The sequence below is a fragment of the Oryzias latipes genome, chromosome 6 (assembly GCF_002234675.1).
Source record: "Oryzias latipes chromosome 6, ASM223467v1".
Taxonomy (NCBI): domain Eukaryota; kingdom Metazoa; phylum Chordata; class Actinopteri; order Beloniformes; family Adrianichthyidae; genus Oryzias; species Oryzias latipes.
In genome coordinates this window covers 23,103,603-23,128,341 of record NC_019864.2, presented here as the reverse complement: position 1 = coordinate 23,128,341, position 24,739 = coordinate 23,103,603, and the positions used below count along the sequence as shown (strand labels likewise).

The 24,739-nt window shown below is 39.9% G+C and overlaps 1 protein-coding gene across 2 annotated transcripts in view; it reads right to left on the bottom strand.

Annotated features, from left to right (window-relative positions):
• Nucleotides 1-24,298, bottom strand: part of ldlrad3 (low density lipoprotein receptor class A domain containing 3) — a 101,979-nt gene extending 77,681 nt beyond the window's left edge. The window contains exon 1 of one of the 2 annotated variants that reach the window (XM_023955938.1): nucleotides 23,918-24,298. In XM_023955938.1, coding sequence (XP_023811706.1) covers nucleotides 23,918-23,972 — 55 coding nt within the window. In that variant the 5' untranslated portion in view covers nucleotides 23,973-24,298. The remainder of the gene's footprint in view (nucleotides 1-23,917) is intronic. The other variant, XM_023955937.1, reaches the window with a different exon arrangement.
• Between the last annotated feature and the right edge of the window lie 441 nt (nucleotides 24,299-24,739).

The window sequence follows — 24,739 nt, the reverse complement described above, 5'->3', positions numbered from 1 at the left end:
AGCTGAATTTTGGAGGCTGTGCACATGCAGACGTGTAATCAGACCACCAACGCTGCGGCTGTGGGTTTCCCGCCGAGAGGCATCACCATAGCAGCACATTCGCAGGGCTTGGAATTCCTGATGAGGAAGAATGTACTTTTAATTCCTTTCAGTGTGTTTGTGAGCAAAAAAAAAAAAAATTTAACATCTAAAAAATTATTTTATCTATTGAAATGCAGACTGCCCTTTTAGTAGCTTTCTGCAGAGGAACTTAGGTAAAAATGTCAGTTCGCCATGTTTAATAAAGACTGACACAGCTATGCTGATGAAGTAAGTGAAAGCTTTGGTCACATGCACCCGTACAGGTACTTTGGGATTTTGGGTTGTCCAGGCCTGTGGAGAGTCATGGACAGGAGCGGCTGCATCTTAAGGGGGGTGCAGGTGTGTCTTGCAGTTCCCTTGATTGTCGTACGGTCACCCTAAAGGCCCGTACACACCGAGACGCATATCACACGCGATATTCGCCGACGTTTAACGCCTCGTGACTAAACAAAGGGCACCAATATGAGTGTGCCTACCGACGCGAAAAACGCCACGCGTAAAAGCGTCATTTTTTAAAAAACGCCTCGGGTTCGTTTTTTGGTTTGACGCGCCGCGTCAAAAACTATACGACCAATGAGAATGGCGCTTTTGCACACGTGTCTGGAGCTTCTGAAGTTACAGTATAACACAACTTGGGGGCGCTCAAACACAAAACTGTCTTGCTGAGCACACATACGTCACGGCGAAGAAGATATACGCCAAGTAGCGTCTACACTGCCGTGAAGAAATAAGACGAAGAAGATGCACTCACAGACGGACATTCTAAAATATCCTCGAAAACGCTAATGATACATTTTCAGCTCTTGTACCAGTCGATAAAACTCCCCATGTTCTTCTCTTCTCGTAACTATGGGATATACCCAAAATCGACGTCTTTTCCGGCGTCTTTCATCATTCTACAGAACAATAATTTCTTCATCGCTGGAACTGGAGCGGAGCTACTGGTGCTTGAAATATTCATGTTTTCTTTGTATGATTCTGACAAGCGCGTAAATACTTGCTCTCTTCTTCTGAGTGAAAAGCCACTTTAAGAAGCGTAAAGTTGCGCAGCGCCACCTTGTGTACAGGAGTATTTCTGTTTTACATTAAGCGCCATCTAATGTCAGGGAATGAAATTGCATGTTCGCTCGGCTCATGGTCAGTGAAAATCGCCTGGGTGTGAACACAAAAAACGTGTTGAAAAACGCTGGCGAATAACGGCTGCCGAATATTCGTCCCGGTGTGTACGGGCCTTAAGGGACGTCATGAAAATGGAACGTACCATTGTGGTGTGTGGCAAGTGTATCGTGAAATATCTGTAAAGATAAAGTAAGTTGGAAGCACCTTTGACGTTCGAGTGATGCTGTCATACGGTGCCTTTAACGCCACACTCCTTACTTCTGTCCTGCATGGATGGGGTGTGCAGCTCAAAAGAAAGTGTCTGAAAAGGACGCCCGTAAGACGCCCATACCTATGCAAACTACACTCTGTCTAATTTCCTCATCTCTAACAGAGAAGATATGCGTAAGGACACACACTTATCATTTGACCAGCACTAATGGATGCCTTGAGCAGTGCAAAGGGTTAGGGAGGATTAGGAAAATAAAAAATCTGTATGACGTGTCTGCGTTTAACATACTTCACCATTTTATTAGAGTTCGCTATGACCTGTCACATGCAGCAAAAATGCGCATGAACATTTTCCCTATGCGGGCTAAAAGAGCCGTCTACGACCTTAATTCTTTCATACAGGTTACAGGGCTTATACAGGTTTGTCCATTTTTCGACAGCCCGCATCCACCGTAGTGGCAGTTACGACTTAGGCTTATGTCTTTTTTTTTGTGGTTAGGGATGAGACCACAAAGGGAACCAGCAGACATTTTTTTGATAGTGTTTTGGCTAAAGTAGCCCTGGAGTGAGAGAAAAGAAAACATTTTTAAACAGTGACATTCCTACTTTTAATCATTCAAACTGGCTGCTGGATAATAATAGATCCATTTGCTTGCAGGAAGTCAACAATCAAATCCCAGTAATTTCAGATAACTGTGTGAAACTCTGTGTGTCATTCAGAATTACAGCTTTAAACATGCACGCACACATGAAAATAAATCTGTATCTTCTATTTTAAGTGGATATTTAACACTTTTTAAGGTATCTCTCAGTTTAGTGCCATTCCTGTTTATACAGAATTTTAAAATAACAAAAAAGCATCAGGAAAACAGCAAGTGGGACACATCCAAAGATGTTTCCAATAAATATGAATCAACTGCACCGTTATTGGATAAGAATATCTCACTCTGACAAATGCTTATGCCAATAAAATGACTGTGCAGACCACGCAGAATGAAAACACTATAATATATGACATGTCTTTCAATAACCCGATTCTAAGGGGACAGTGATAAAAGGAGATGCAGCTATCAGGAAAAACAGCTCACAACTCAAACACAGACTCAGAGCTGCAGCGTTTGACACACAAAAGATTAAAACAAGCACAGTAACGCACACGGTGTTTTAAAAGTCACTGTTTGTTCATCGGTCCTTTCAGGAAAATAATAAAAGCTTCTCTTGTCAACAAGACTGTAATACATCCACCAAACCGAACGTCAACGCTCCCCTGCTTCACTTTCGTCATGCGCTCAGCTGCGGCAGAACAAACTGGTAAGCAGGGCACAACCTTCAACCGCTGCAATGCTGCAGGAGCGAGGCCCCTCGCTGCGCAAACTGACATTTCAGGAGAGCCAGACAGACAGAAGTGATGCAGAGTGCCACAGAGGGAATCTGCCAAACCTGGCAGGACTCGCGTCTCGGCTCGCTTTCAGATGTACAACACAACGTCAAAAGAGATTTCTCATAGCCAGATATGGGAGAAATGATAAAGTACATCTGCTTTCAGGAGGTAAAACGAACCACAAAATTACAGCCAAGCCGTCAGCGCATGAGATAAGAGTATATGCTAATAATAGAAGAAATACATTTAAAAAAATGCTCAATATTTATTAGGTGGAAATTAGACTATTAATTCCTCATAGCTGGCTTATTATGCACCATGCAGATACTAGAAGGCTTGAATGAGAAGAGCAGAGGAGGAAAAGGGAAAAAAAGGCTTTTTTTTGCTTAAAAATAGCCTGAAGATGAAAAGTGATAAAATGATGGAGACCGGCAGCACACAACAAAAAAAAGGGACGGACGGCCTTTCCTCTCCTACTCTGTGTATTAGCAAGTAATGAGCTCCTAATTGTGCAGCCAGGCCGTGGAGTCACTGCAGGGGTTGAGAAGCAGTGGGAATTAACTATATCTGCCAAAAGCAGCAGGGCAGAGAGTGATGGAGGAACAGTAACGGAGAGCAAAAGGTGAGCGGCTGAGGAAATAAAGGGGGACAGAATGGCAGTAAATTAAGGCAAAAAGTGGGTAAAGAAAAAAATGACGGCATTATCACTAAGAAATGTGTGCTCCAACAGACATAGGGTCGCCTCTTTCTGCTATATTTGGCTGCTCATATACCCTTGTCACTTTTGATTTCTGTTTTTTGTTGCACTATGTGTATCGTCTGTGTTAATGAGGGTTAAATTCCATTAGAATCAATAAAAAGCCTGCAATTACAACGTAAAGGTCGCATGCGTGTTTCTGACACTGCCAGGCAGTGCCAGCTGCTGCTATAACTCAGAATCTTTACGTGAAATGAGATCTGTAAAAGGCCAACTGAGACACAGCAGCAGCACGTCAGGTAAAGATATGGATGATGGAGGAAAAAAAAGGTCACCATTTCTTAAAGATATACCCCATGTCTCAGTCACAACTGCCCTTACGGGTGCATATGGGCTTGTCTGCAGGCAAGCTTACCTGCACTTACGTTTCACCTGCTCACCTGTGCATGCAACCTCACCAACAGCAACTAGAGTGTTTATTTGCCACAGAAAGAGGAGCAGAAGGGAATAAGGGCATTGTATGACAACATCAACATCACCTGAGACATCACCTGTGACCAAGGCTTTACTGATTTTAGAGCAGGAGTGTCGGTTGTCAATGTATTGCTCCATCTCTTATCCATATTACTGATTACTGTTTAAGAAGGTGTGCAAACACTGTGTTAATCTCAGCCTATCATGCTGTTTCAACAGCCCCCCCCCCCCCCCCCCCCCCCCCTGCTATTCACCTAGTTACCACCTGATTCTCCAGTGCTGGGAAGCCTGTCAACTCTGGCTTCCCTTCTCCTGCTTCACTCAGACCTGTAATTTTGCTCCCCTTGGCGTTAGACCACTACGTTGTCATGGTAATGGCTAAAAACTTCCTCACTGAAGGCAGAAGAAGCCTCTCGTGTTATAAAAAGGAACAATTTTCCTTTTAACGCGTTGTGCGTCAGAGCTCCCGCTGATCAATATGACATGCTGGCTTGTTTTCAGGGCTGCAGCTATTTGAAACCACAGAATCGCCCACTAATCTTCTCCCTATTTAGCCGTTGTTTCCCTGACCTTTGCTCTTAATCGATTTGCTTTAGCAGTTTGGTGACCAGGTTACACGCTGCAGATCAGTCTGCACCAGCAGTCAACACCATCCAACCTCGCTTCTTTTGGCCTGCTGCTTCACCAGCAGTGTGCGTCCGTGGTAAAGTAAAAAACTGTGAGGATACGGCTTCTTATGGTGAAGGAGCTCGCTGTTTCACACCGTTTTGGTTTCAAATTGAAAAAAATGGGCAGATTTAAAAGGGGCTCTTCCAGTACTACCTTGGTTTCAGATTATATTTTTCATTTTCTCTTTAACCTTTTACCACCTAATCTACAAAAAAACACACACTCTTTAAAGACCTAATCATCTTTTTTATCCATTTTCAAAGCATTTCTAGTCTAGGCCTTTAATTATAATTACACTGTTTAAAGCTAAAATAAAAAAAAACCTGCATCTTTTTCTAGGACATAGTTTCTACAGAATGGCAGAGGAGCAACCCCACCCCCCTTCCCCCATTCCTGTTGCTGAGAGCTTATAGCTTGTGGGGAATTTTCCATGTCAAAAATAGACCCTTTTTCAAATGGTATTCATACAGACTGGTTTAAATAAAGAAAATCCTCAAAAATGTAATTTAAAGTTGAATTTTCTTCTCCTCCATCATATGAAAAATGCCACAAGAGCATGTTAAAAAAATTAAATAAAAAAAAAACACAATTTTCATTGAAGTGGGTCTTTAAACTACCATAACTACCATAACAAAACACGGAACTACCAACCGTTATAAACATGATCATGAAGGAGACCTTGATAATTGTGGTTTGTTTTTGGCCGGATTAATATGACACCAAAACGGACATTAGTAGGAACAAAGCTGTTAAAGCCAAACGTCTGGGGCAGAATTTGCGGGATTTGAACTGTTCTGATTTTGTGCACCAAGCCTCTTCGTATTGTAGGTGAGCGCTGATGAAGAGTAAATACGTGAGCGCTGATGAAGAGTAAATACGCAAAGGAAGAAGAATCTTCTCCCTGTCGCTACCTGCGTGTCTATATGTCCGATGTGAACACAACCGGGTGGATGTGCGTTCACGAAAACCAAAACGACCCAAAAAAAAAACCATGTGTCGATGTTATCAAATTAGCATAGACGATTTTTAATAGTCGATACGTCGACGTTGTTGACAGCTCTAGTTGAAGTGCAGCTGTTGTTTTTTCATTATGACAGCTTAGTGTGTTTGGGAGTTGAATTTTCAAAGATCGTGCTTGTCAGTTGCACAATTATGCATGGAAAAAGATCCCATTTCTTTTTTCTTTTACTTTAGAGAAGATATTTATCAATTGTTGATGTTGCAGCTTCTTCAATTATTTGAAACATTAATTATCTTTTCACAAAAGCACTTCTTGGCATGTCAGTATTTTGTAAAAAAAAAAAAAAGAGTGAGAAAAAGTGTCAATACGTTAATGCAGGGGTCGGGAACCTTTCTGGTCAAGAGAGCCATAAACGTCACATATTTTGGAATGTAATTTTGAAAGAGCCATACAATAATGTAGTGTCCCTTTCCCACACTGAGGCACGGAGACGTAACCTCTTTTAAGGTTATTTATTCTGCTTACTGTAGACCGCAACAAACGCCATACAATTAATTCAGCAACTCCTGAATCTCTCCCGCTGAGACGAGAGCGCTTCTCCCAACTTTATTTTCCCTCACTGCCGCATCAGCCCTCCCATTTCCCTAATTCGGCCCATAGCTAAACCCCATTGGTCCAAATTACCTAACAGGCTGAGCGACAGAACTGAGGGCCAATCATATCTCTGCTTGATGCGTTCAATGAACCCCAGAACTTTTAACGCGTCCCAACAGCCACCCAGTCCAAGTCAGTACGCAACGATATGTTTAAAACTAAATATACAAATGGATATGTGTATTTGATGTAATTTCAACATTTTTAAAGTACAACAAGTCTGTGGATTCTTTTTAATAACATTGTTATGCTGTTGCTAATAAATTATGTCTATTTCTCGTGGTAGTTTTGCTGATTGTCTAGTCTGGTTGATAGGTGGTTAGTTTCTGCTCCATGCAGGCGTTGAGACGTTAAACGTGATCGTAGGTCTGAATGTTCTGTAGATGTGACAAAGACTGATCACATGCAGACCTGGAGCCAAACATACACTCACACGCTGCAGTGAGTGACAGGCAGCGGGTTTTACGTTATTACAATCCCTGCGCGATTCACCTGCTACCTGTCCCCACAACCCCCCCACCCTCTGCTTTCTTCCTCACACATCCCCACAACTGCGCGCTCCCGTCTCTGAGAAAGAGTTTTCTCAGTTTTAGGCACGGCAATTCACAGGTTTCAGGCTGTTACAGTTACAGTGACGTGCAGTCAGGAGACTGCACGTCCCATAATGACAGGTGAGGCACAGCATCACCTGTCATTATGGGAAGAAAAGAGAAAAAATAAATTCAATTATTATATTTAATCAGTAATTTGTGCTTTGCAGTCATTTTCCATTTAAATGTACCATTTTTGGCTTTTTTTTTTCTTTTCAAAATCGCTGAATTTCCGCATTTGCCGTTCAGATATTAAGTGACGTGCAATGAGGCACCAGCCCGCTGAGCCTCGCCTTGGATTGCGCAATACCTATGCAGTCAGACGGTACTGCTGTCTCTCTGTATGTCGGTTCAATCACTTGTACTATATGAGCTGAGTTTAATTTAGCAGATGTATATAATGTACAGTGTTTGTTTTTATAATTAACTGTATGTGAGGGACGTGTTTCTTGTGCTGAGCGTTAAACGCTGGCAAAAAAGCCGCTGGGTGAGGCCAGACATTCTCGTGCCTCATGTTAGGGGGCGCCGGTGAGCCCTGAGATTATGACGCTAAAAAACAATAGAATAAGTGATAGCAAGGGGCAAGTCATTTTCTTCAGAAGGAGCGGCATATGGACTTTATTTACAAGTAAAGGTAAGACGATAATGTTTTTTTCTATGCTGCAGTTGTATATGAAAAAAAACACGTTGAAATGATATTTTAAACAAAACACGTTAACTGTTGTCAATCAAATGGTGAATAAGTTACTCAGTATGGTTCATATGTTTGTAAATCTGACTGATGACGTCAGTGCCTCACCAGCCATTAACCTCACCGCACGTCACTGGTTATAAACTATCTGAAATAATAGTTAATAGTAAACTGATAATGCTGGCGCAGATTTTTCTCTCCAAGCACCGCTACTACTGCGCGCCTCTGGCGTCACATCGCGCCCGAGAAGGACTGGTCTAATGAAAAAAAAAAAGTGTAATTAAAGATTTGTCTGCGAGCCACATGTGACCATCAAAAGAGCCAAATATGGCTCGCGAGCCATAGGTTCTCGACCCCTGCGTTAAGGGATTAAATATTAACAGATCTTTTCTTTTTTTAATTTCAGATCATTTAAGACATGACAACTCAGCAACTCGGAGGCATCTTGGTTGAACCGGCTTTGACAAGCGCCTTTAAAAGCCTGAGCCTAGCAAAAAGGCCTGCATTATTGATAGTGCATCTGTGGACTCAAATAGCACCAGACTTAGTAGCACACAGCAAGAAGAAAAAAAAACAACACTAACAGACTCTTATTTTGAAGGTGAAGACTGTGTTTTATTGTACCTAGGATGGATCAATGGAAAGAAAAAGCACAATAGTGCATGAATATAGTCACTAAGACATCAACAATAAAGCATGTTGATTTTTTTTCAACCAGACAAAACGTGGGGAAAAAGGTTAGGTTGATCATGTCCTGATGTGTACTACTGTACAAGTGAGTCACAAAACAGAACAATGACAACATGCTTGGTACAAAAGACCTTAAAACAAAAAACATCCCAAATAAAGTCAGTGCCAAAGTTGCGCTGACTTTAAGAAGTCAATTACTATCCAGGTCCATCCAAGTCTTTCAAAATCCCCACAATCCTTCATTAAGTATGCAGAGTCATTAGAAGCAGGAAGGTCAGCGTGACATCAAGCCTCAGGCATAAATGGATCCAGTTCAATCCTGCAGCTCTACAGGGACACACTCAAATTGCTACCACTGAGACCCATGCAGAAGTAATAGTTTTTGTCTAGCAATAGCTTATTTCCGGTCCAAAATGTTTTTGAATTACGGTACCCCCTTCCTCTTCTCCACCTCCTTTGTGCATGTAAATCCCCAAAAACTGAAAACTAGTAAATATACTTTACGTGTGTGTTTGTTTCTTTTTTATTTTGCACACAAGAAGCACGAACCCCTGCTAGTTTTTGTTATTCATTGAAAATTCTATATTTTTTTAAACTTCATGCCCTGTCCCTGGGAGCTGCTGTTAAGCCATGCTTGACAGGAAAGCAGCATTAAGGCAATTAGCATGGGCTTTGCATTTGATTTTGGCAGGCAAGACTGCCTCTGTAAACAGCAGGCAGGATTGGGTGATTAGTTCCTGTGAAGATGAGTGCTTTGCCTCCTCTGGTACTTATCCAATAGAGGATTACTCTTTATACATATTCCGCATACGCCCCACACCTTAAATTTTCCCAAACACCGATTTACAATGGTGGATAGACAAAAAATAAGAGCTGATGTCGAGAGAGGATAACTAAAGTTTAGTGATAAAGCTCAGGTGTGTTATGTCTGTTTCATGCAATAAATTTCAACTTCTGAATCACTTCCTAATTTGTCAGTGAGTTAGAAAAAAAAAACAGAATACCTGACCCTTTTAACATCAGAAATTTCAGATATTCAGCTCCATTGAGCACCAGGTTTTTCAGGTATGTAATAAACTTTGAGGTTCAAAATCAATATTATGGGTTATTAGTCAGAGGGCTCAAATTAATTGTGAAGAAAAAAAGACAATTATGAAGTCAAACCAATTGAGGTTGGCATTTGTTCACTCATGTGCTCAACCGCTGAAGTTATAGCTTCACGTCCATAATAGCTTTTTTAGACAGGAATTTCACCTCAGAGGCTGCTAAATAAAACAGGTTTCAGTGTGAAAGAACATGCATTATTATCTAAAGGCATTTTAAAGGCAACTGTCAAATAGGGGTTGGCGAAGGAGGAGCGGCATATCACATCTGTTATTTGTGTTTCTTCAGTGAAACAAAGGTAAGTCATTATTTTTTGCTTAGTTTGGCCGGGGAAGCGACTTATACTCAGGTGCGACTTTTACGTGATTTCTGAGAAAGACAGGCTGATTTTTTCAGTAATTCCCACAAACAACCGCTAGAGGGCACTACCGTTGTGTGTGCACAAACACAAAATAAGATGTGACGCTAAGTCTGATCAGCGGGTGGAGTCCAAAACCAACATGGAGGAGGGTATGATCGCTCTCCTCCCGAACTTTGCGATATTTTTCTTATTTGCATCGACTTTTTTATTATCCTTGTTTTAAATTTTACTTTTTTAAACTAGTGTGGAAAAGCAAGTCTTCAAACTGGGTCACAGAGAGACAGAAGTACCGCTGAGAGCAACAGTCATTCAGACGCAGCTCCTGCAGTGGATGGTAAACCTCACTGTAAAAAAAAAAAAGAGACTGATCTCATGGACATGGAGACATGTTGCTAACGTCTTTGTAGATCTCTTAAAAAACAAAATAAACTTGATGTCTCGATATCATCCGTGTCTTCCACGCATTGTAACTGAGATATCCAGCCAATGCTTCCATGTAGTGGTGAGGCGAAACACTTCTGACTGTAGCTTCTCCCACATGCAGCGGGAGTTTATGTACACATTTTTGGACATAGGTCAGGCACCAAATCTGATGTGTGTCAAAAAAGAGGCAGAAAATGCAAATATGACACACAAATCGTGTTTGGTGTAACTAAGCATTACAGCGGGCTTGGCGGAATTTTTCAAAAGCGTCACACTTTTTCTCCAAAAAAAGTGCGACTTACATTTCTTTTTCTTTATTTAAGTTTTTTTTATTATTTTTTTACTGCTGCGACTTGTACTCCAAAGTGACTTATAGTGTGGAAAATCCAGTAACTATTTCCTCTGACTCCATCATGCTGGACAAATGTAAATACCTCCAAATGCTTGCCAGTAATACACATGAACTGCAAAGCTGTAGGGATGATTTCAAAATGTATGCACAGCAAGTAAACTGTCATGGCCAGCATTAAAGAGAACACAGATCCACAAGGCCTCAGAGGAAAAGGAATTTCTGTGTAAATTTTACACTCTGCAGCACCTTAATTATAGTTATGCAGCACACTTGTGCAAAGGGCTTGTTTCATGAGCCGCAGCTGTTTGTGAGTTAGTCTCTGGGTTAAAGTTTATCCCAGAGCAACTCAACAATCCCAAATTACTGGTGGCGTGGTAGAAAAAGAAAAGCGGTCTGCAACAAGTCTCCCTAATGCTGCAGATTATTCTAATCCCACAGATGAATGCCTTGGCACAAATGTGATGTGAACAGGCTACATCAGACATCTACTGTATCCTCTGAAACTAAATGAGTATGAAATTACAAATGCATCCGGATAGATCTGTTGATAGCAAGAAGCGTGAAAAATCTAAATAAAATATTTTTGAGAGGATGAGATCTTTGGAAAGTTACATCTAACCGTAGCACTGAAGCGGGATGATGAAACCGGGCCGTGCAATGTAGATTTTGAGGTTGAAGTCACGCTGCGATTTTGGTAAATGGGTTGTTTATGTGTCACATCCCAGCATCAAGATGGTTTTTGTATGTAGAGCCTTTAGATCAGGGGTGGGCAATTATTTGACTCATGTGGTGTTTGAATGATAGGAAGAATGACAAACAACAAATCTTCCAACACCACATGGATGCTGGAGTAGGTCCCCAAACTTTTTCTTGTGAGGGCCACAATAACTCTCTTTCTTTAAACTTCTTTTATCTATATTTTATTGTTAAATCCCTATGATAAAGTTTTGTTAGTTCAAGATCCTTTTAATAAAATATATAACACTATTTATGAATTAAAAATTGGTCAAATAACTGTGATTTTTAAGACAAAAAGTCAGGAAAAAATATACAGATACATTAAAAAGAAAAACCAATAAATAGTGGAACCTCCCCTGTCATTTTCCTGCTGAGACTTTAGGGCTGTAGCTCCTCACAGGTCTCACAGTTTGCTCTAAAACTGAGCAGCTGTGTCCTGCACGTCTGTTTCTCATCCAGTAATAATGAAAAAAGCTAATTTCTATGTCTTCTGCTGCAGCTACGCATTTATCTGCGTTACCTCTTCACCAGTACAGAGTTTCCTCGTTTATTGCAGGAGATACTTTCTAAAAATAACCGTGATCGGTGAAATCCACTGAGTCTGATTACAGACGATTATGGCAGTAAAACTCCTCACTGCCTAAATACACTTTCTCAGCAGACATGGACATTTTCATCCTTTTCTCTATTTGAAATTATCAAACCTTTATAGAAATTTTAGAATGAAAACAAAGATCTGATCGATCACAGATTTCTGTAGATCTGAAGAGCTCCGTGTTTCTGTACAGGAGACACGGCACGGACTGAGGAGATTGATTGACAAGGTCTCCAGCCAATCGGGACACAGAAAAGGGTGCGCTGTTTAAAAAAAACAGCATCATCGCTCTAAATGAGTGAGCTAAACCGGGAAAGATGAACTGCAACGTAGAAAGGGAAGACTGTCGTCTGTTCTGTTTGACAGGAATTTAGAGGGTTTCAGGTTGGAGCACAGACTGCAGAAGGGTTCTATGCAGGTTTTGATCGTTTGGCCAGATAAAAATAAAAAGACATGGGTCTCTGATATTGTTCAGTGGGCAGGACCAAACATGGAGGCCGGCCGGATCCAGCTCGCGGGTCATAGTTTGCCCACACCTGCTTTAGATGCTAGCCTTTCGGATTATGTATTTAGTTTTATGCAACACAACAAGTCACAAAGTCTCTTTTCTTTTTTTACTTCACATGTCAAAATTAAAAGCCTGTGGCTCCAAATGAAGATCGAAGTTTACCAATTAGTTCCAAAATAATACATTTCCTTAATTAATAAAACAAACAGCAGCAAGAACTGCAGCAAATCCAACAATAAGGGTGTTTCAACCTTATTTAAAGACCCAGTTCAATGAAAATCGTGTTTTTGGCGTTTTTAACATGTTCTCGTCGCTTTTTTCTCATGACGGAGGACATTTCTGAGTAATTTCATCATTCAAATCGTTGTGAATCAGGAGCAGACAAAAAAATGCAGTTTGAGCTCATTTGTGATTAAGAAAATACACTGAGCAGGCCACACGGTCCCTGCTATGAGCTCTAAGCAACACAGAGGAGAAGGGGAAGCAGGGTTGCTCCACACCAATAGTCCTTGCCATAACTCAGATGCAAATTTCTAATGAACTACTGCCGCTCTGCAGAAACAATGTCATAGAAAACAACACATAAACAATACAATTAGAATTTTTATAAACTTTTAAAAGAGCTCAAAAGATGTTTGAAGAGGGTCTTTAACAAGTCAATTTGATCTAAAAGTCTGTAGTAGGTATTAAAGAATCAGATTTTACCTCAATAGTGTAGGAACTTATACTTTTGTGTTGTGTTTTTGGGTCATGTTACCGCCTATTTTAGCCTCCTTTAGTTCATATTCAGTATTTTTCTGATTGAAAACTGGGATAGTTGGGAGATAACCTGTCTATTTGCTCTCTCTGCATCACAAGAAAACAAACACTCACTGTGATATACAGCAGGGCTCACGCCACATAGTTCACAGAGGATCAGCAGCCCTGAAACTGTGTCCCTCTCTGGGTTTGTGTTGACCTTTAAGGTAGTGTTTGTTTGTAGTGACAGGGGATGTTGGAATTTCTGTCCAAAATAGCCCGTCAGAGTCCACAGTGTCCACCCCGGTGGCTGTGAGGCACACTACAGCAAATGACTGCTAATCACGGGGGACAGCAGGTGAGCCAGCTGTCAGCATGCCAGGGTCCATTTCCAGGGTGACGGCAGGCAAAGCAACACTGAGGACGGCGTGGGGGGGGGGGCACTCTGGATGAAAATTATGATGGAGCATTTCTGAACCAAACATAGTCAGAAAGAAACATAATTAAAGAGTATATTTGAAACTTCAACCATGACCTGGGTTTAGACTTCTTAAGAAATAATAACTTAGTAAAAAAAAAACAACAGAAAATGCTCTAGAAAAGCATCATTTAGAATAAAAAAAGGAATGGGACCCTACCAAAACGCAGAAACCATGTGAGTTCAGTAAAGAAGCAATGTGTTCAAAGAAGACATCCTGTTCACCTTTGTTGGTTTTAGTAAAGTATTGTGTAAAAAATTGAATGAATGGTTTGTTGTCAGTAAAGGTTTAATAGGCAAAACTCCATGGAAATTTTTGAGTTTTGGATTCCATTTATGAGGAAAATCTCTTTATGGTGGTTAATTTCTATAGTAATTTATTAGAACCTCATTCTGGACCCCCTGCTGCCTGTAATGTTGAAAATGTTTGGTGTATCTTGCAGCGATGAATCAACATCAGCTTAACTGTTTAACTGATCAAAGATAGACTGGCAAAAGACTCTCCAGCAATCTGTTGGTACAAGGGCTGTCACTGACGATTATTTCAGTAGTTGATTAGTCAATGATTATGGTTTACATGAAGTGATGTGCATTTTTTTTTTACAAAAGGTGATAGTGCTAATACTCAGTGTGTGGAGGTTCACGTCATATACGGTACAGCTAATGCCTAGCGTATGGTGCATTCACAAAAATTGAAATTTTAAATGTATAGTTCATAAATGTATAGTTCATTAATTTGAATTTCACCTTATAAAAGGTAAGCTATATTCTAACTCAAAAAAAGCCATCATGCACTTGCTTTCTATAGGGTTCCTGATCCCTGCACTAAATCATTGTCTAAATGTCCCATAGAAATAGTAAGTAAAAATATGACCAGATTTGGTAGTGACATGTGGGTGGCACCCACTTCAAAACGAGGAAGTACAAACGGTTGTAAACATGATCACGAATGAGACCCAATTAATAGCGGTTTGTGTCCGGTCCGATTAATATGACACCTAGACGGACGACATTTGTGAGAACAGAGCTGTGAAAACAAAACGTCTTTGGCAAAATATGAATGATTTAATAATAATAATAATTTTTTTGCACCGCTTCGATTTTTCCCACCAAGCTTCTTCCTATTGCAGATGGCGGACAAGCGCTAATAAAGAGTAAATAAACAAAAGAAGGAGAATCTTCTCCCTGTCGCTACCTGCGTGTCTGGCGTTTGTCCAATGTGAACACAACTGGCTGGATGCGTGTTCATAAATCCGCATAGAGCGCGTTCTTAAACGCACCACATGCGGCCTGTGTGAACGCAGCATGAAACATAAATTTGTATCTGTCATCTTTTTCTATGGCTGAGAAAGGGCTACACCACCCCCAAAAGTTCCTTTTGTGCTTTCCAGTCCCAATGACTTTGTGGCTGGTGTTGGTTATAATTATCAAAAAATGACCAAGACGCAACGACAATACCAATTTGGTGTTGACGGTTGTTAATAGTCAATTAGTCGACATTTTAGACTAATTGTTGACAGCCATAATTGATATACAATTAAACCTGGGCGAAAAATACAACTGTTTACAATGAGAAGAAAAAAAAAGTAAGAATTCTGGGAACTAAAAAAATCCAAAACATTATTTTTGGAACCTACATAACTGGTCAAAATTTTTTGACTGCCTCAACTATCTGTTATTTTTCTAGTTCAGTAAAGTAAAGTTTAACAAATAACTTAAAATGTAGAAAAGTAATCTATAAACTGCCAGAAACAAAAAGAAAGGCAAGGTTACCCTAATGGAAAAAGTGGTGTACAATTCAGAATGAAATAAAAAGATCCTCCCAGGAAACGTGAAAGACATTAAAAATTTAAAGTTGTTTTTATGCAACATGGGTTGACAAAGCCTTAAAAGTCAAACCTAAAAGTGTTTGACTTTTAGTGCATTTATTGATTCCCTGCAACCTTCTCTGTCGGCATAAAAGCCGTCCTGAAGCACACTGGGGTGTTATATACCCTCGTGAGCTTTCGTCATGCAGCACTGTACTGCTGGCAGGAATGAGTTGAGTCTAAAATGGGGAGAAAGGAACTAATAATGGCAGAGACAAACCATCATTAAACTGGAAAATGTGGGTCGTTCTTACATAGAAATTGCACAGAAAGTTAAGGTGTCAGTGACAAGCGATTCTTTCACCATGAAAATGTGCTCGGACACTGGAGGAATCTGACAGGACGAAGTCTTTGGCAGACCCAAAGTCCCAATGGAATCCCTGAGGACAAACTTTTGGGAGTTCTGGGAGTAGGTTCTTTCTTCATAGACTAAAGCACACTCTCTGTGTACATGTACTGGTTCTCTCTGGACACTCTGGCTTTCTTCAGTATAGTCCTAGTGGTTATTTGCTCATACTTAAGTACCTCTAAGGAAAAAGCGAGTATGAGTGTTGCCCATCTCTGGAAGTGGCCACCTAGAGTGCTGGCAACCTTCCCGATAGGGCTTTAACGAGTATCCGAATACTCAGATATTTGAGATGTGTTCCAGAAGAAACAAGTATGAATATTTGTGACATCTAAGATTGCTGATTTATGATCTTTATACAAATATAGTAGTAAGAATCTCTTAGCATGTTTTCAACATGCATAAGCCCGTGTCCTTTGAACTTTGGAAGTTAACAGCTACTCAAAGTGAGCCGTTTGCTTTTGAGTCAACGTGTCTGTGATGCATTAGGAAAGCTTTAACTTTTGAAAGGAGCAAGGCTGATCAATTTCCTCAGTAAATAAACTGACCCAAGCCTTGCAACATAGCAAGTCAATGTAGTTCAGTAAGAAAACAAAATCTAGACATAATGAGCTCTCTCAGCTTTTTCAAGAGCATTTGACTCATCTCTGCTATCTCCTTTAATGCCTCTCCATCAGTGATCATGAAATATTAAACACCATAACTAATTGAGAGTAGCAGCTAAAAGACGCTGCTCAGAACATGTGCAGCATCATTTACTATAACCCTGGGGGTCACAAATGACATGGCGTAAATATACATTCTAATTAAATATTACTAAGCACTTATTATATTTTATATCTATTAATCTTCCACTGATGATTACAGTACATCAAGTTGAATTAAATTATACTTCAGCCAAGAAACCACCCTTAATCCCTAATACTCACAGCGACATTTACCGTGTACTTAAAAACCTTACTAGCCAACCAAAAAATACTCTGTCACTATTTCTCTTTAAGAGCCATACAAACATAAAAAGAACTTAGCTTTGAAAAACATGCGTCAGTAAATTACTGAAGAAAAACAAAGAGACTGGGAGAGAAATAATAACTACCACATGACCCCAGAGTGCAGCCTCGTTCTGCTCATTCTATTGTGTAAATCTGATCACTCTTTTCAGTGTCGCACTAGCTTTGACCATTGTATACTGGCGACATGAAAAATATCAGTAGTCGTAAAGACTTTTCATACTAATGTAGATTTCAAAAGTATGATAAAATATGTAATTTTATTAAAGAATAAACCCAGAAAACAAGTTTAAAATAATCAGGACTATTTGGATTTTTGCCTCCATTGATTACTGATGGCAATGTGAAAACTTAGCTGAGATTGTGCCTCGTTCACTTTCTTATGATTTATTTAATTGGAATGTTTGAATGAAATTATAGTTTTATTTCTTAAACTCTGAACTGCAAGAAAAGAGAAAAGAATTTTCTGCAAAAAAGTTTTAAAAGATTCCTCCACTGGCAGATTTCTATTATGAGGCTGACTATGTCAGTCAGACTATTTGTCAGTTACTAACTCTAGTCGTTCAACTTAAATGAATGAAAAAGGTCTAAAAAGTTAACATCGACTTGTTCTTGTTATAAAACGCTACCTACAAAGCATTTCAAGGTTCTGGAGTGGTCTAGCCAGTTTCTGGACATCAATCCAATACAAAATCTGTGGGGGGGGGGGGGGGGGGGGGGGGGTCGAAAGTCCAGTGACGGTCCCAAAGAATCACAGCTCTTAAGAAGACATGCATGGAATAATGGACCAAAATCGCAAGTACAAAGAGTTCAAACTTGGTGGAAACCTAAAGGAAGCCTTTGACATCTGTCACTGACAATCAGATTAACGTAAAGTATTGAGACTAACCTTTGCTATTGACCAAATACTTATTTTCTGCTCTTTTTATTTTACAAATAAATAACCTAATCGTGCAACATGATTTACTGGATTTATTTACATTCTGTCTCTTACAGTTAAGGTGTACCTATGATGAACATTACAAACATTTCTCGTTTAGAGGAACGACTAGCAAAATTCATGACCTTCAAATACGTTTATTTACCCCATTGCGTGTAGCTATGACATTAGATAGGACACCAGCGAACATTTTACAAGCACACACACAGGTTTGGGTTTTTGAACTCCAACCTGAAAAAGACAAGAGCCAAAAGTTTTGTATCCAGAGCAGGAAGGGGTGGCACTAAACGGCTGAAATGTCTAAGAGAAACATTCTGCATTTCAGATAGACCTATTTTCAACTCATCCATTTTAATATCACATTTATCATGAAAACTAAAGAAAGAGGTCCTGAAAACTTCCACAACCAAAAAAAAAAAAATACTTCATAAGTGTTGCTAGAAAGAGCACAGCACTTGTGGGTCACAGCCCTGAATGATGAAAAGGGCACCTTTTGATTAAGATGTGTTAAGAATCTTTATGACCAACAGCATAATAAAAAGTATAGATAATTATACAATGACAACATTTGCAAGTGCGTGACCAATGTATGTAATTCCAACAGCTTCAGTTGAATGAGGCTGATATAAAGTAATAAAATGTTTTGAGGCTAGCACGGTGACATAAGTTCTATATTTGTATTGATATTGATTTATAGATCCCTAACATTTGCCCAGAGTTGCCAGCAAATGACTTTTAAAGAAGATACAACAGGCAGAGTGAACAGCATTAACAGAGGAAATAAGTAATTAAAATAAAAAAATGGATTGTGGCTAAATGGAAATAGTGTGCATCTCAATTTTACCCCCCAATAATCTGCCAACTAATTCTGCACTTCAGTAATGAAGGTGGAGCGTTTGGTCTATGGGCTTTTTTAAAGGGCCTTAGCAAATCTCTCATCCATTATGTATGGCACCATATTTATGTCTTAACATTAATTGAAGATCATTGTAATATTTCACAAATTTGGAAATAAATCCTGAAATGATAAAGAGGCATTACTGTAAACAAAAAATATAACATATTTAACCTCTTGAAACTGTTCCTATTTTGTGCAGAAAGTGTACGTTTTATGAAAACTATCAACAAAAAATTGCCTATTCGCTGTGTGACACACAATGTGCATTCCGTGATTCATTTAGTCCACACCACAGCTTTGCTTTTACAACGTTTGAATGTTGAGTAGACTATGTGAAATAGACACATGGGACTAGTATCACCATGCACATTGTGAGGGAAAACAATAAAATATTGTGTACATAAGGTGCACGGATCATCATACAGAGTTTGCTCAAATCTATCTAGCAGTATCACTGTTGAGGTGGGAAATGCCTGTCACTATTTCCATTCTAATAGACATCAACACGCCCTGAGGACTTACTAGTTTTGAATTTGCAGCTGACCTTTGTTTTTCTGAGCTACATGTCAAAGTAAAGGCATAATGCTCAGACAGAAGTGCTGATTAGGAACCTATTTTAGTGTTCCCACGGTGAGTCGAGAAAAAAACATTGCTATTGTGAAGCAGTTTTATCTAACTTACCAAACAATAAAAGCCACTCACAGATCAGCAAACAAACCAATTCTTTTTTTTTGGTGTTGTTTTCAGAAAACAACAAACTGCAAAAATGTTCCCACATTAAAAAGTGTCTTATACTTCAACTGAGAAAACAAAAGTGGATCCTAGTACCCTCCCCTTACTTTCTTATCAACAAAACATATTTCAATTGATGTTACAGAAACTGTCAAACCAGCTTTCCGAACCATTTTTGATGTTTTTGCAAACCTAATCAAAACCTTATCTTTGTAAGACTGTGATTTTTACTCTGCTACCGAAATGTATTAAAAAGTGATAGAACACCTGAAATAGACTTCACTTTGATGCTTCTGTAATGTCAGAAAAATGACAACGACAATGTGACTAAACAACCACTTTCACTGTTATTTATCTCCTCATGCACTAAGTACTAATGTAAGTTCAGGTTTGTGAAACAAAGCTGATGTACATCAGAAATGCTTTCGTATGCAGGAAACCCATAAATGCTGATCAATATTTTTATGGTCTCTAGAGCACCAAATTGCACACAAGCTCTGAATTACCAATTGCTCATATATGAACAGGTCACCATCACCTCAAACGAGGACAGCAAAGCTGAGGCCAAGCACACACAACCCACACTCAAATGCTGCCAATATTCAACATCAGATGGAAACTCTTGGTTTGATCCAAAAAATAAATAATAAATTCAAAGTTATATTCCAAAATCATGTGAAAATGCATGTATAGAAAAGGTGGGAGTTATTCACAACAGAAAAGAAAAGGACATTGAAAAACACAACATGACAGGAGACAGAAACAGTGAAACTTGAGGTCAGCCATTCTGGACAACTGCAAAATAAATAAACACACCATGGACCAGGATGAATGATCATAGGATGAAAAGCAAACAGGTTCAAACACTGGATTAAAGATGCGACTGAAGTCAGGAAACACGGCAAAGACACCATGAACCGGGAAGTGGGAGCTTTCATGTTCTTGTATACCAGGAACTCCCTGGTATAAAGATAGATTTTGGGTGATTTTAAACTCTGATGGACTAAACAAATATCATTCAGGTAGTCAGCAGCAACACTGGCAGCTGGAAAACAAGCGGGGTTGTAGCTATCAAGGGGTAGGGTTGGGCAGAAAATTTCCTTCCTTCCTCTAATTTCAGCCAAATTCTTTTGGAGGGGATCTATGCAGGACTTGAATCTTTTCCACATGTCTAATGGAAAAGGTGGTCATCTTAATAGCCTATCTGAGAAATGTTCAAGATCCAAATCCTTGACATCCATGCTGAGTTTCCATGCTGCATTTCAAAACTGTTCAAATGCAAAATGAATACAAAATTATGAAAATGATAGGTCCCGTGAAAGTATTAAGAGTTGTGTCTTTACTTTTTTTTAGCATGCTGTCAAAAAATTGTATATTTTGGAGGATTTTCTGAAGGGTTTAAAATAAATTTTAAAACTTTCAACTGTTTTTTTTGGTCCATTTTAATTCAGAGGAAAAGCAAGTTAACTTTCCAAAAATGTAAATGTATCTGTTGGTTCATCCAAGTGTCAAATAATGCAACTCTCAGGGAAATTTCCAAACATCCAGGAGCCACATCTCAGACTCTACAAGGCTCAGTTAATAACAGGGAAGCTGCAAAAGGGCAATCAAAACTGCATTTAGAGAAACCACAAAGATATGCAAAACAATAAAAACCAAACAAAGGGTGTTGCCTATCACTCAAAATGTCATGGATGACTAAAACCAAACAACATACCAGTACAATCACATGCTAAAAATGAATGAGCAAAAAAAAAAAACCATACTTTTTTTAAGACTTGAACACTTAAAGTCGCACTCCGATCATCTTTTGAGTTATTGTAAAAGCGTTTCCAGTGGTCTTTAAACTATGATTACGCCATCTTTTGCCAAAATTAAGAAACCTGTGTTCTTTTCTAGGACATAGTTTCTGCAGAGATGCACAATTTCATTCAAAATTCTCCTCTGTGTTGAGGGCAGGACTGTCGGCGTGGAGCAAGTACGCCCCCACTTCCCGTCATTTATCTGTTTACATGCTCTCCCACCATAGCATACAGCCCCTCCCACCCCCAACCTAACATTACAGGTGCAACAAAAATGGGGGGCAATATTGGAGCTATCCAGCCGTACAGTTTGGAGCCAAATGCCAGCTCGGACAAGGAGAATGAAGACGTAGACGGATCTATACGTCTCCAAGTGGATGTATCTGAATGGGGAGTTTATCAATGTATTTTATGTCACAACTACAAGTTATTTTATCAAACAGCTTTTTTTTTCTTGCCCCTGACTCACAACTTTTTGAATGAAGACATTTTCAGAAATATTATTTTAAGCTTAGTTGTCTCTGTATGTCCTCCATTTCAAGAAAAATATTACAATAACATGTTAAAACTGCCAAAAAAAAAAAAAACATTTTCATCAGGGTGGGTCTTTATCCTATAATCACATTTAAAGCTTTTTATCTGAAATCTGTGTCAGATAAGACAAAGATCCCCAGTTCACCAATAATTCTCAACTATGTCTGACAATGAAAACAATGTGCAGTAAAAAAAAGTATGCTCGGCCTGAGACTGATTAAAGCTGTTGTGGGACCTTCAGGGAGTAGGGAATCAACATGCCTGCAAACCTCAATGACCTGAGGGGGAGAAGTTGAACAAAAAAAGAATCTGAGCAATGCGTCTGTGTTGTGGAGGATAAGTATGTTGCAAAATAAAAGTGGAGACAGTATGATGTATCGCATGCTGGTGTTAGTCTCCTTATCTTAAAAGTCGCCACCAGGTCATTTTCTGTGGTAAAATTGACCCTTGAAACAAGACTGGCAATATTTTACTGGATATTTAATAGGCCTGCACAATAAACTGAAAATGTATCAACGTCGCATTACCACACCATACAGCAAAAGTAAGGGTTAACGACCGAAGAAGTATGCATGATCACTTTTTAACGCACGCCATGGAAGCTTCTAAGTGCGTTAAAAAGTTATAATGGATACTTCGAAGGCCATTAACCCGCTTATACCATGGTCACTTACAAAAGAAATAAATCTTTCCGATGGGTTTAATAAAGCATCAGTTCCTAGAGAAAGTTCACCTTTTACCGTTTGTTTTTGTCCAGATGATGCAGCAAAAGGTTGTTTGAAAGAAGCCGGCGCAGTAATACAAAACATTTAAACTAGGTGACCGGAACTTCTTTTTTCACCGTGCGATTATCCTGTTGTATATCACTTTTTAACGAATACCCAGCAGCCAATCAGAATCGAGTATTCACCCGGACAGGTATAAACTGCAATAAATGGTTACATCTTAAAGTCCAACTCTGATCATCATTTCCAGTGGTCTTTTAATTATGATTATGACATTTTTAGCCAAAAATGAATTATAAACCTGAGTTGTTTTCTAGAACATAGTTACTGTAGAGCGGCAAGTGTTCATCAGAAAGTCCCCCTCTGATTTGTGGGTGCAGAGGAAGCCTCCCTAACTTCCCATCATCCCTTTGCTTTCAATCTCTCCAGCTAGCTTACAGCCCCTCAGCCCAACCTAGCATTACTAGTACAATAAAAGTGCAAAGATTGTTGAAGCTATCCAGCTGTATAGTTTTGAGCCAGGTGGCAGCTCAGACGAGGAAGATGAAGATGTACGTGGCTTCTCTGCAAGTAGATACATCAGAAAGGAGCGCAGGAGGGAACTTGTGGCCCACCGATTGTAGGACCTACCTCCCAACTACAAGGTTTTTCCTACAGCATTTGTATTCAATCCTGTTTCACAACAATTTGAACAAAGAAATACTCAATTTTAATCTTAATTCTCTTGATACATGTCCTCCATAATATGAAAAATGCCACAAGAACATGTTAAGAATGTGATTTTCATAGAAGTGGGTCTTTAATTGTTGCCCATATTAGTTCTGGTCAGTACTAAGAGAAAAGTAGCTAAATGTTCTTTGATGCGTTTCCCAATGTCCAACTTCTTACCTGTCTCCGACTGAAATCACTCGCAGTATAATTTAGGTTGACTTTTACTTAAATAAAACTGTTGCCCTGAAACAGAAATGATGCATTTGTTGTTTTGTATTTGCTATTTGTTTACGTATCGCAGGTCATGTTGCAATACTGAATATCGTGCATCCCGAATATTAAATCTGAATCAGTAAATACATCATGTCACAGCAGTCACTATCCACATTTAAAAGAGTAAAATAAGCCAAACTGTAAGTGTGTGTCCCAGTATAAATGTGTGTACAGCTGCCATGTCGGTACTAGGGAACGGATGGTGTTGTCACCCCTCTCCTGTCAACAGCTTCTCTGCGGAGACTTTACTGCCTCATCACCCAAACACGGAGCGCGGATGTGGGCTGAGGAGACCCGCTCTCGGTCCAATGAGTTCCACACAAACTCTGCCCAGCTTCTAACACTTCCACCCCCAAGACAAACTTACGGTTCGAACGTGTGAAGTTTCTCACTTTTTCGGAACTCCTGCGCCGGTGCTTGTTAGCAAAAGTGTTATTTTGAGGGGAAAAAACAAAACAAAAAAAAAGAGAGAACAGCAAGAGGAACTCAGCCCCCTTTTTTCCTCCAGCTCGAGCGTATCCGCTACATGGCTACGTTAGTTCGCACGCGCGTCTGGAAACTTACCAACAGTTCTTGAGCCTGACCCCGAACCAAGCAGAAGGTACCAGATCCACATCATACGCTCTCTTTTCCTCCTGCACGGCCTACCTCAGCGTTCCTGCCCCACCGCGGGGCACAAAACTGGGGGCAAAAAAAGAGAAGAAAAAAAGAAGAAGAAGAAACTTCTCCTGCACCTTTCACGTCTGACCGAGTTACGTCCTGTTTGAAGCAGGTTCGCGTTTTCGGCTGGGACAAATGGCCTCGGGTCGGGCCAGCAGTCCCAAGTCCACTTTGGGGAGCGGGGATGGCACACAAGCCGAGGCTGAGGGGGGAGTCCGGGGCGGCGGACACGCAGGCTCGGGAGTGCTGGTGGTGCTGGGAGGGAGGCGGAGCCGCAGGCTCGCCCGGGACATGGCCTCCCAAACGGCGGATCAGAGGCACCACAGCTCACTTATACAGATCAAAAAACGACATTTAAAAAAAGGGCCAATACTTTTAGATTACTCCTATACCTATATCCTTCTTTTTTCAGCTTTAAAATATGCAGGAGAGTCCAGAATATTTTTAATGAGGAGACCACATAGATATCCACGCCTGAGACTCCATTATGAATCCTTAGAGACCCACTCCAATGCAAATTGGGTTTTTAACATGTAGAACTTTTCTCTTGATAAAGGACATTTATAGAAAAATTATGCTGAAAGTTCAATTTTTTTTTTACTGAAATCTTGAATCCAAAGCAGAGCAAATAAAACTGTATGGCTGGATAGCTCAGATATTGCTCACCATCTTTGTTGCACTGGTCATGTTTGGTTGGGGTTACGAGGAGCTGTAAGCTTGCAGGAG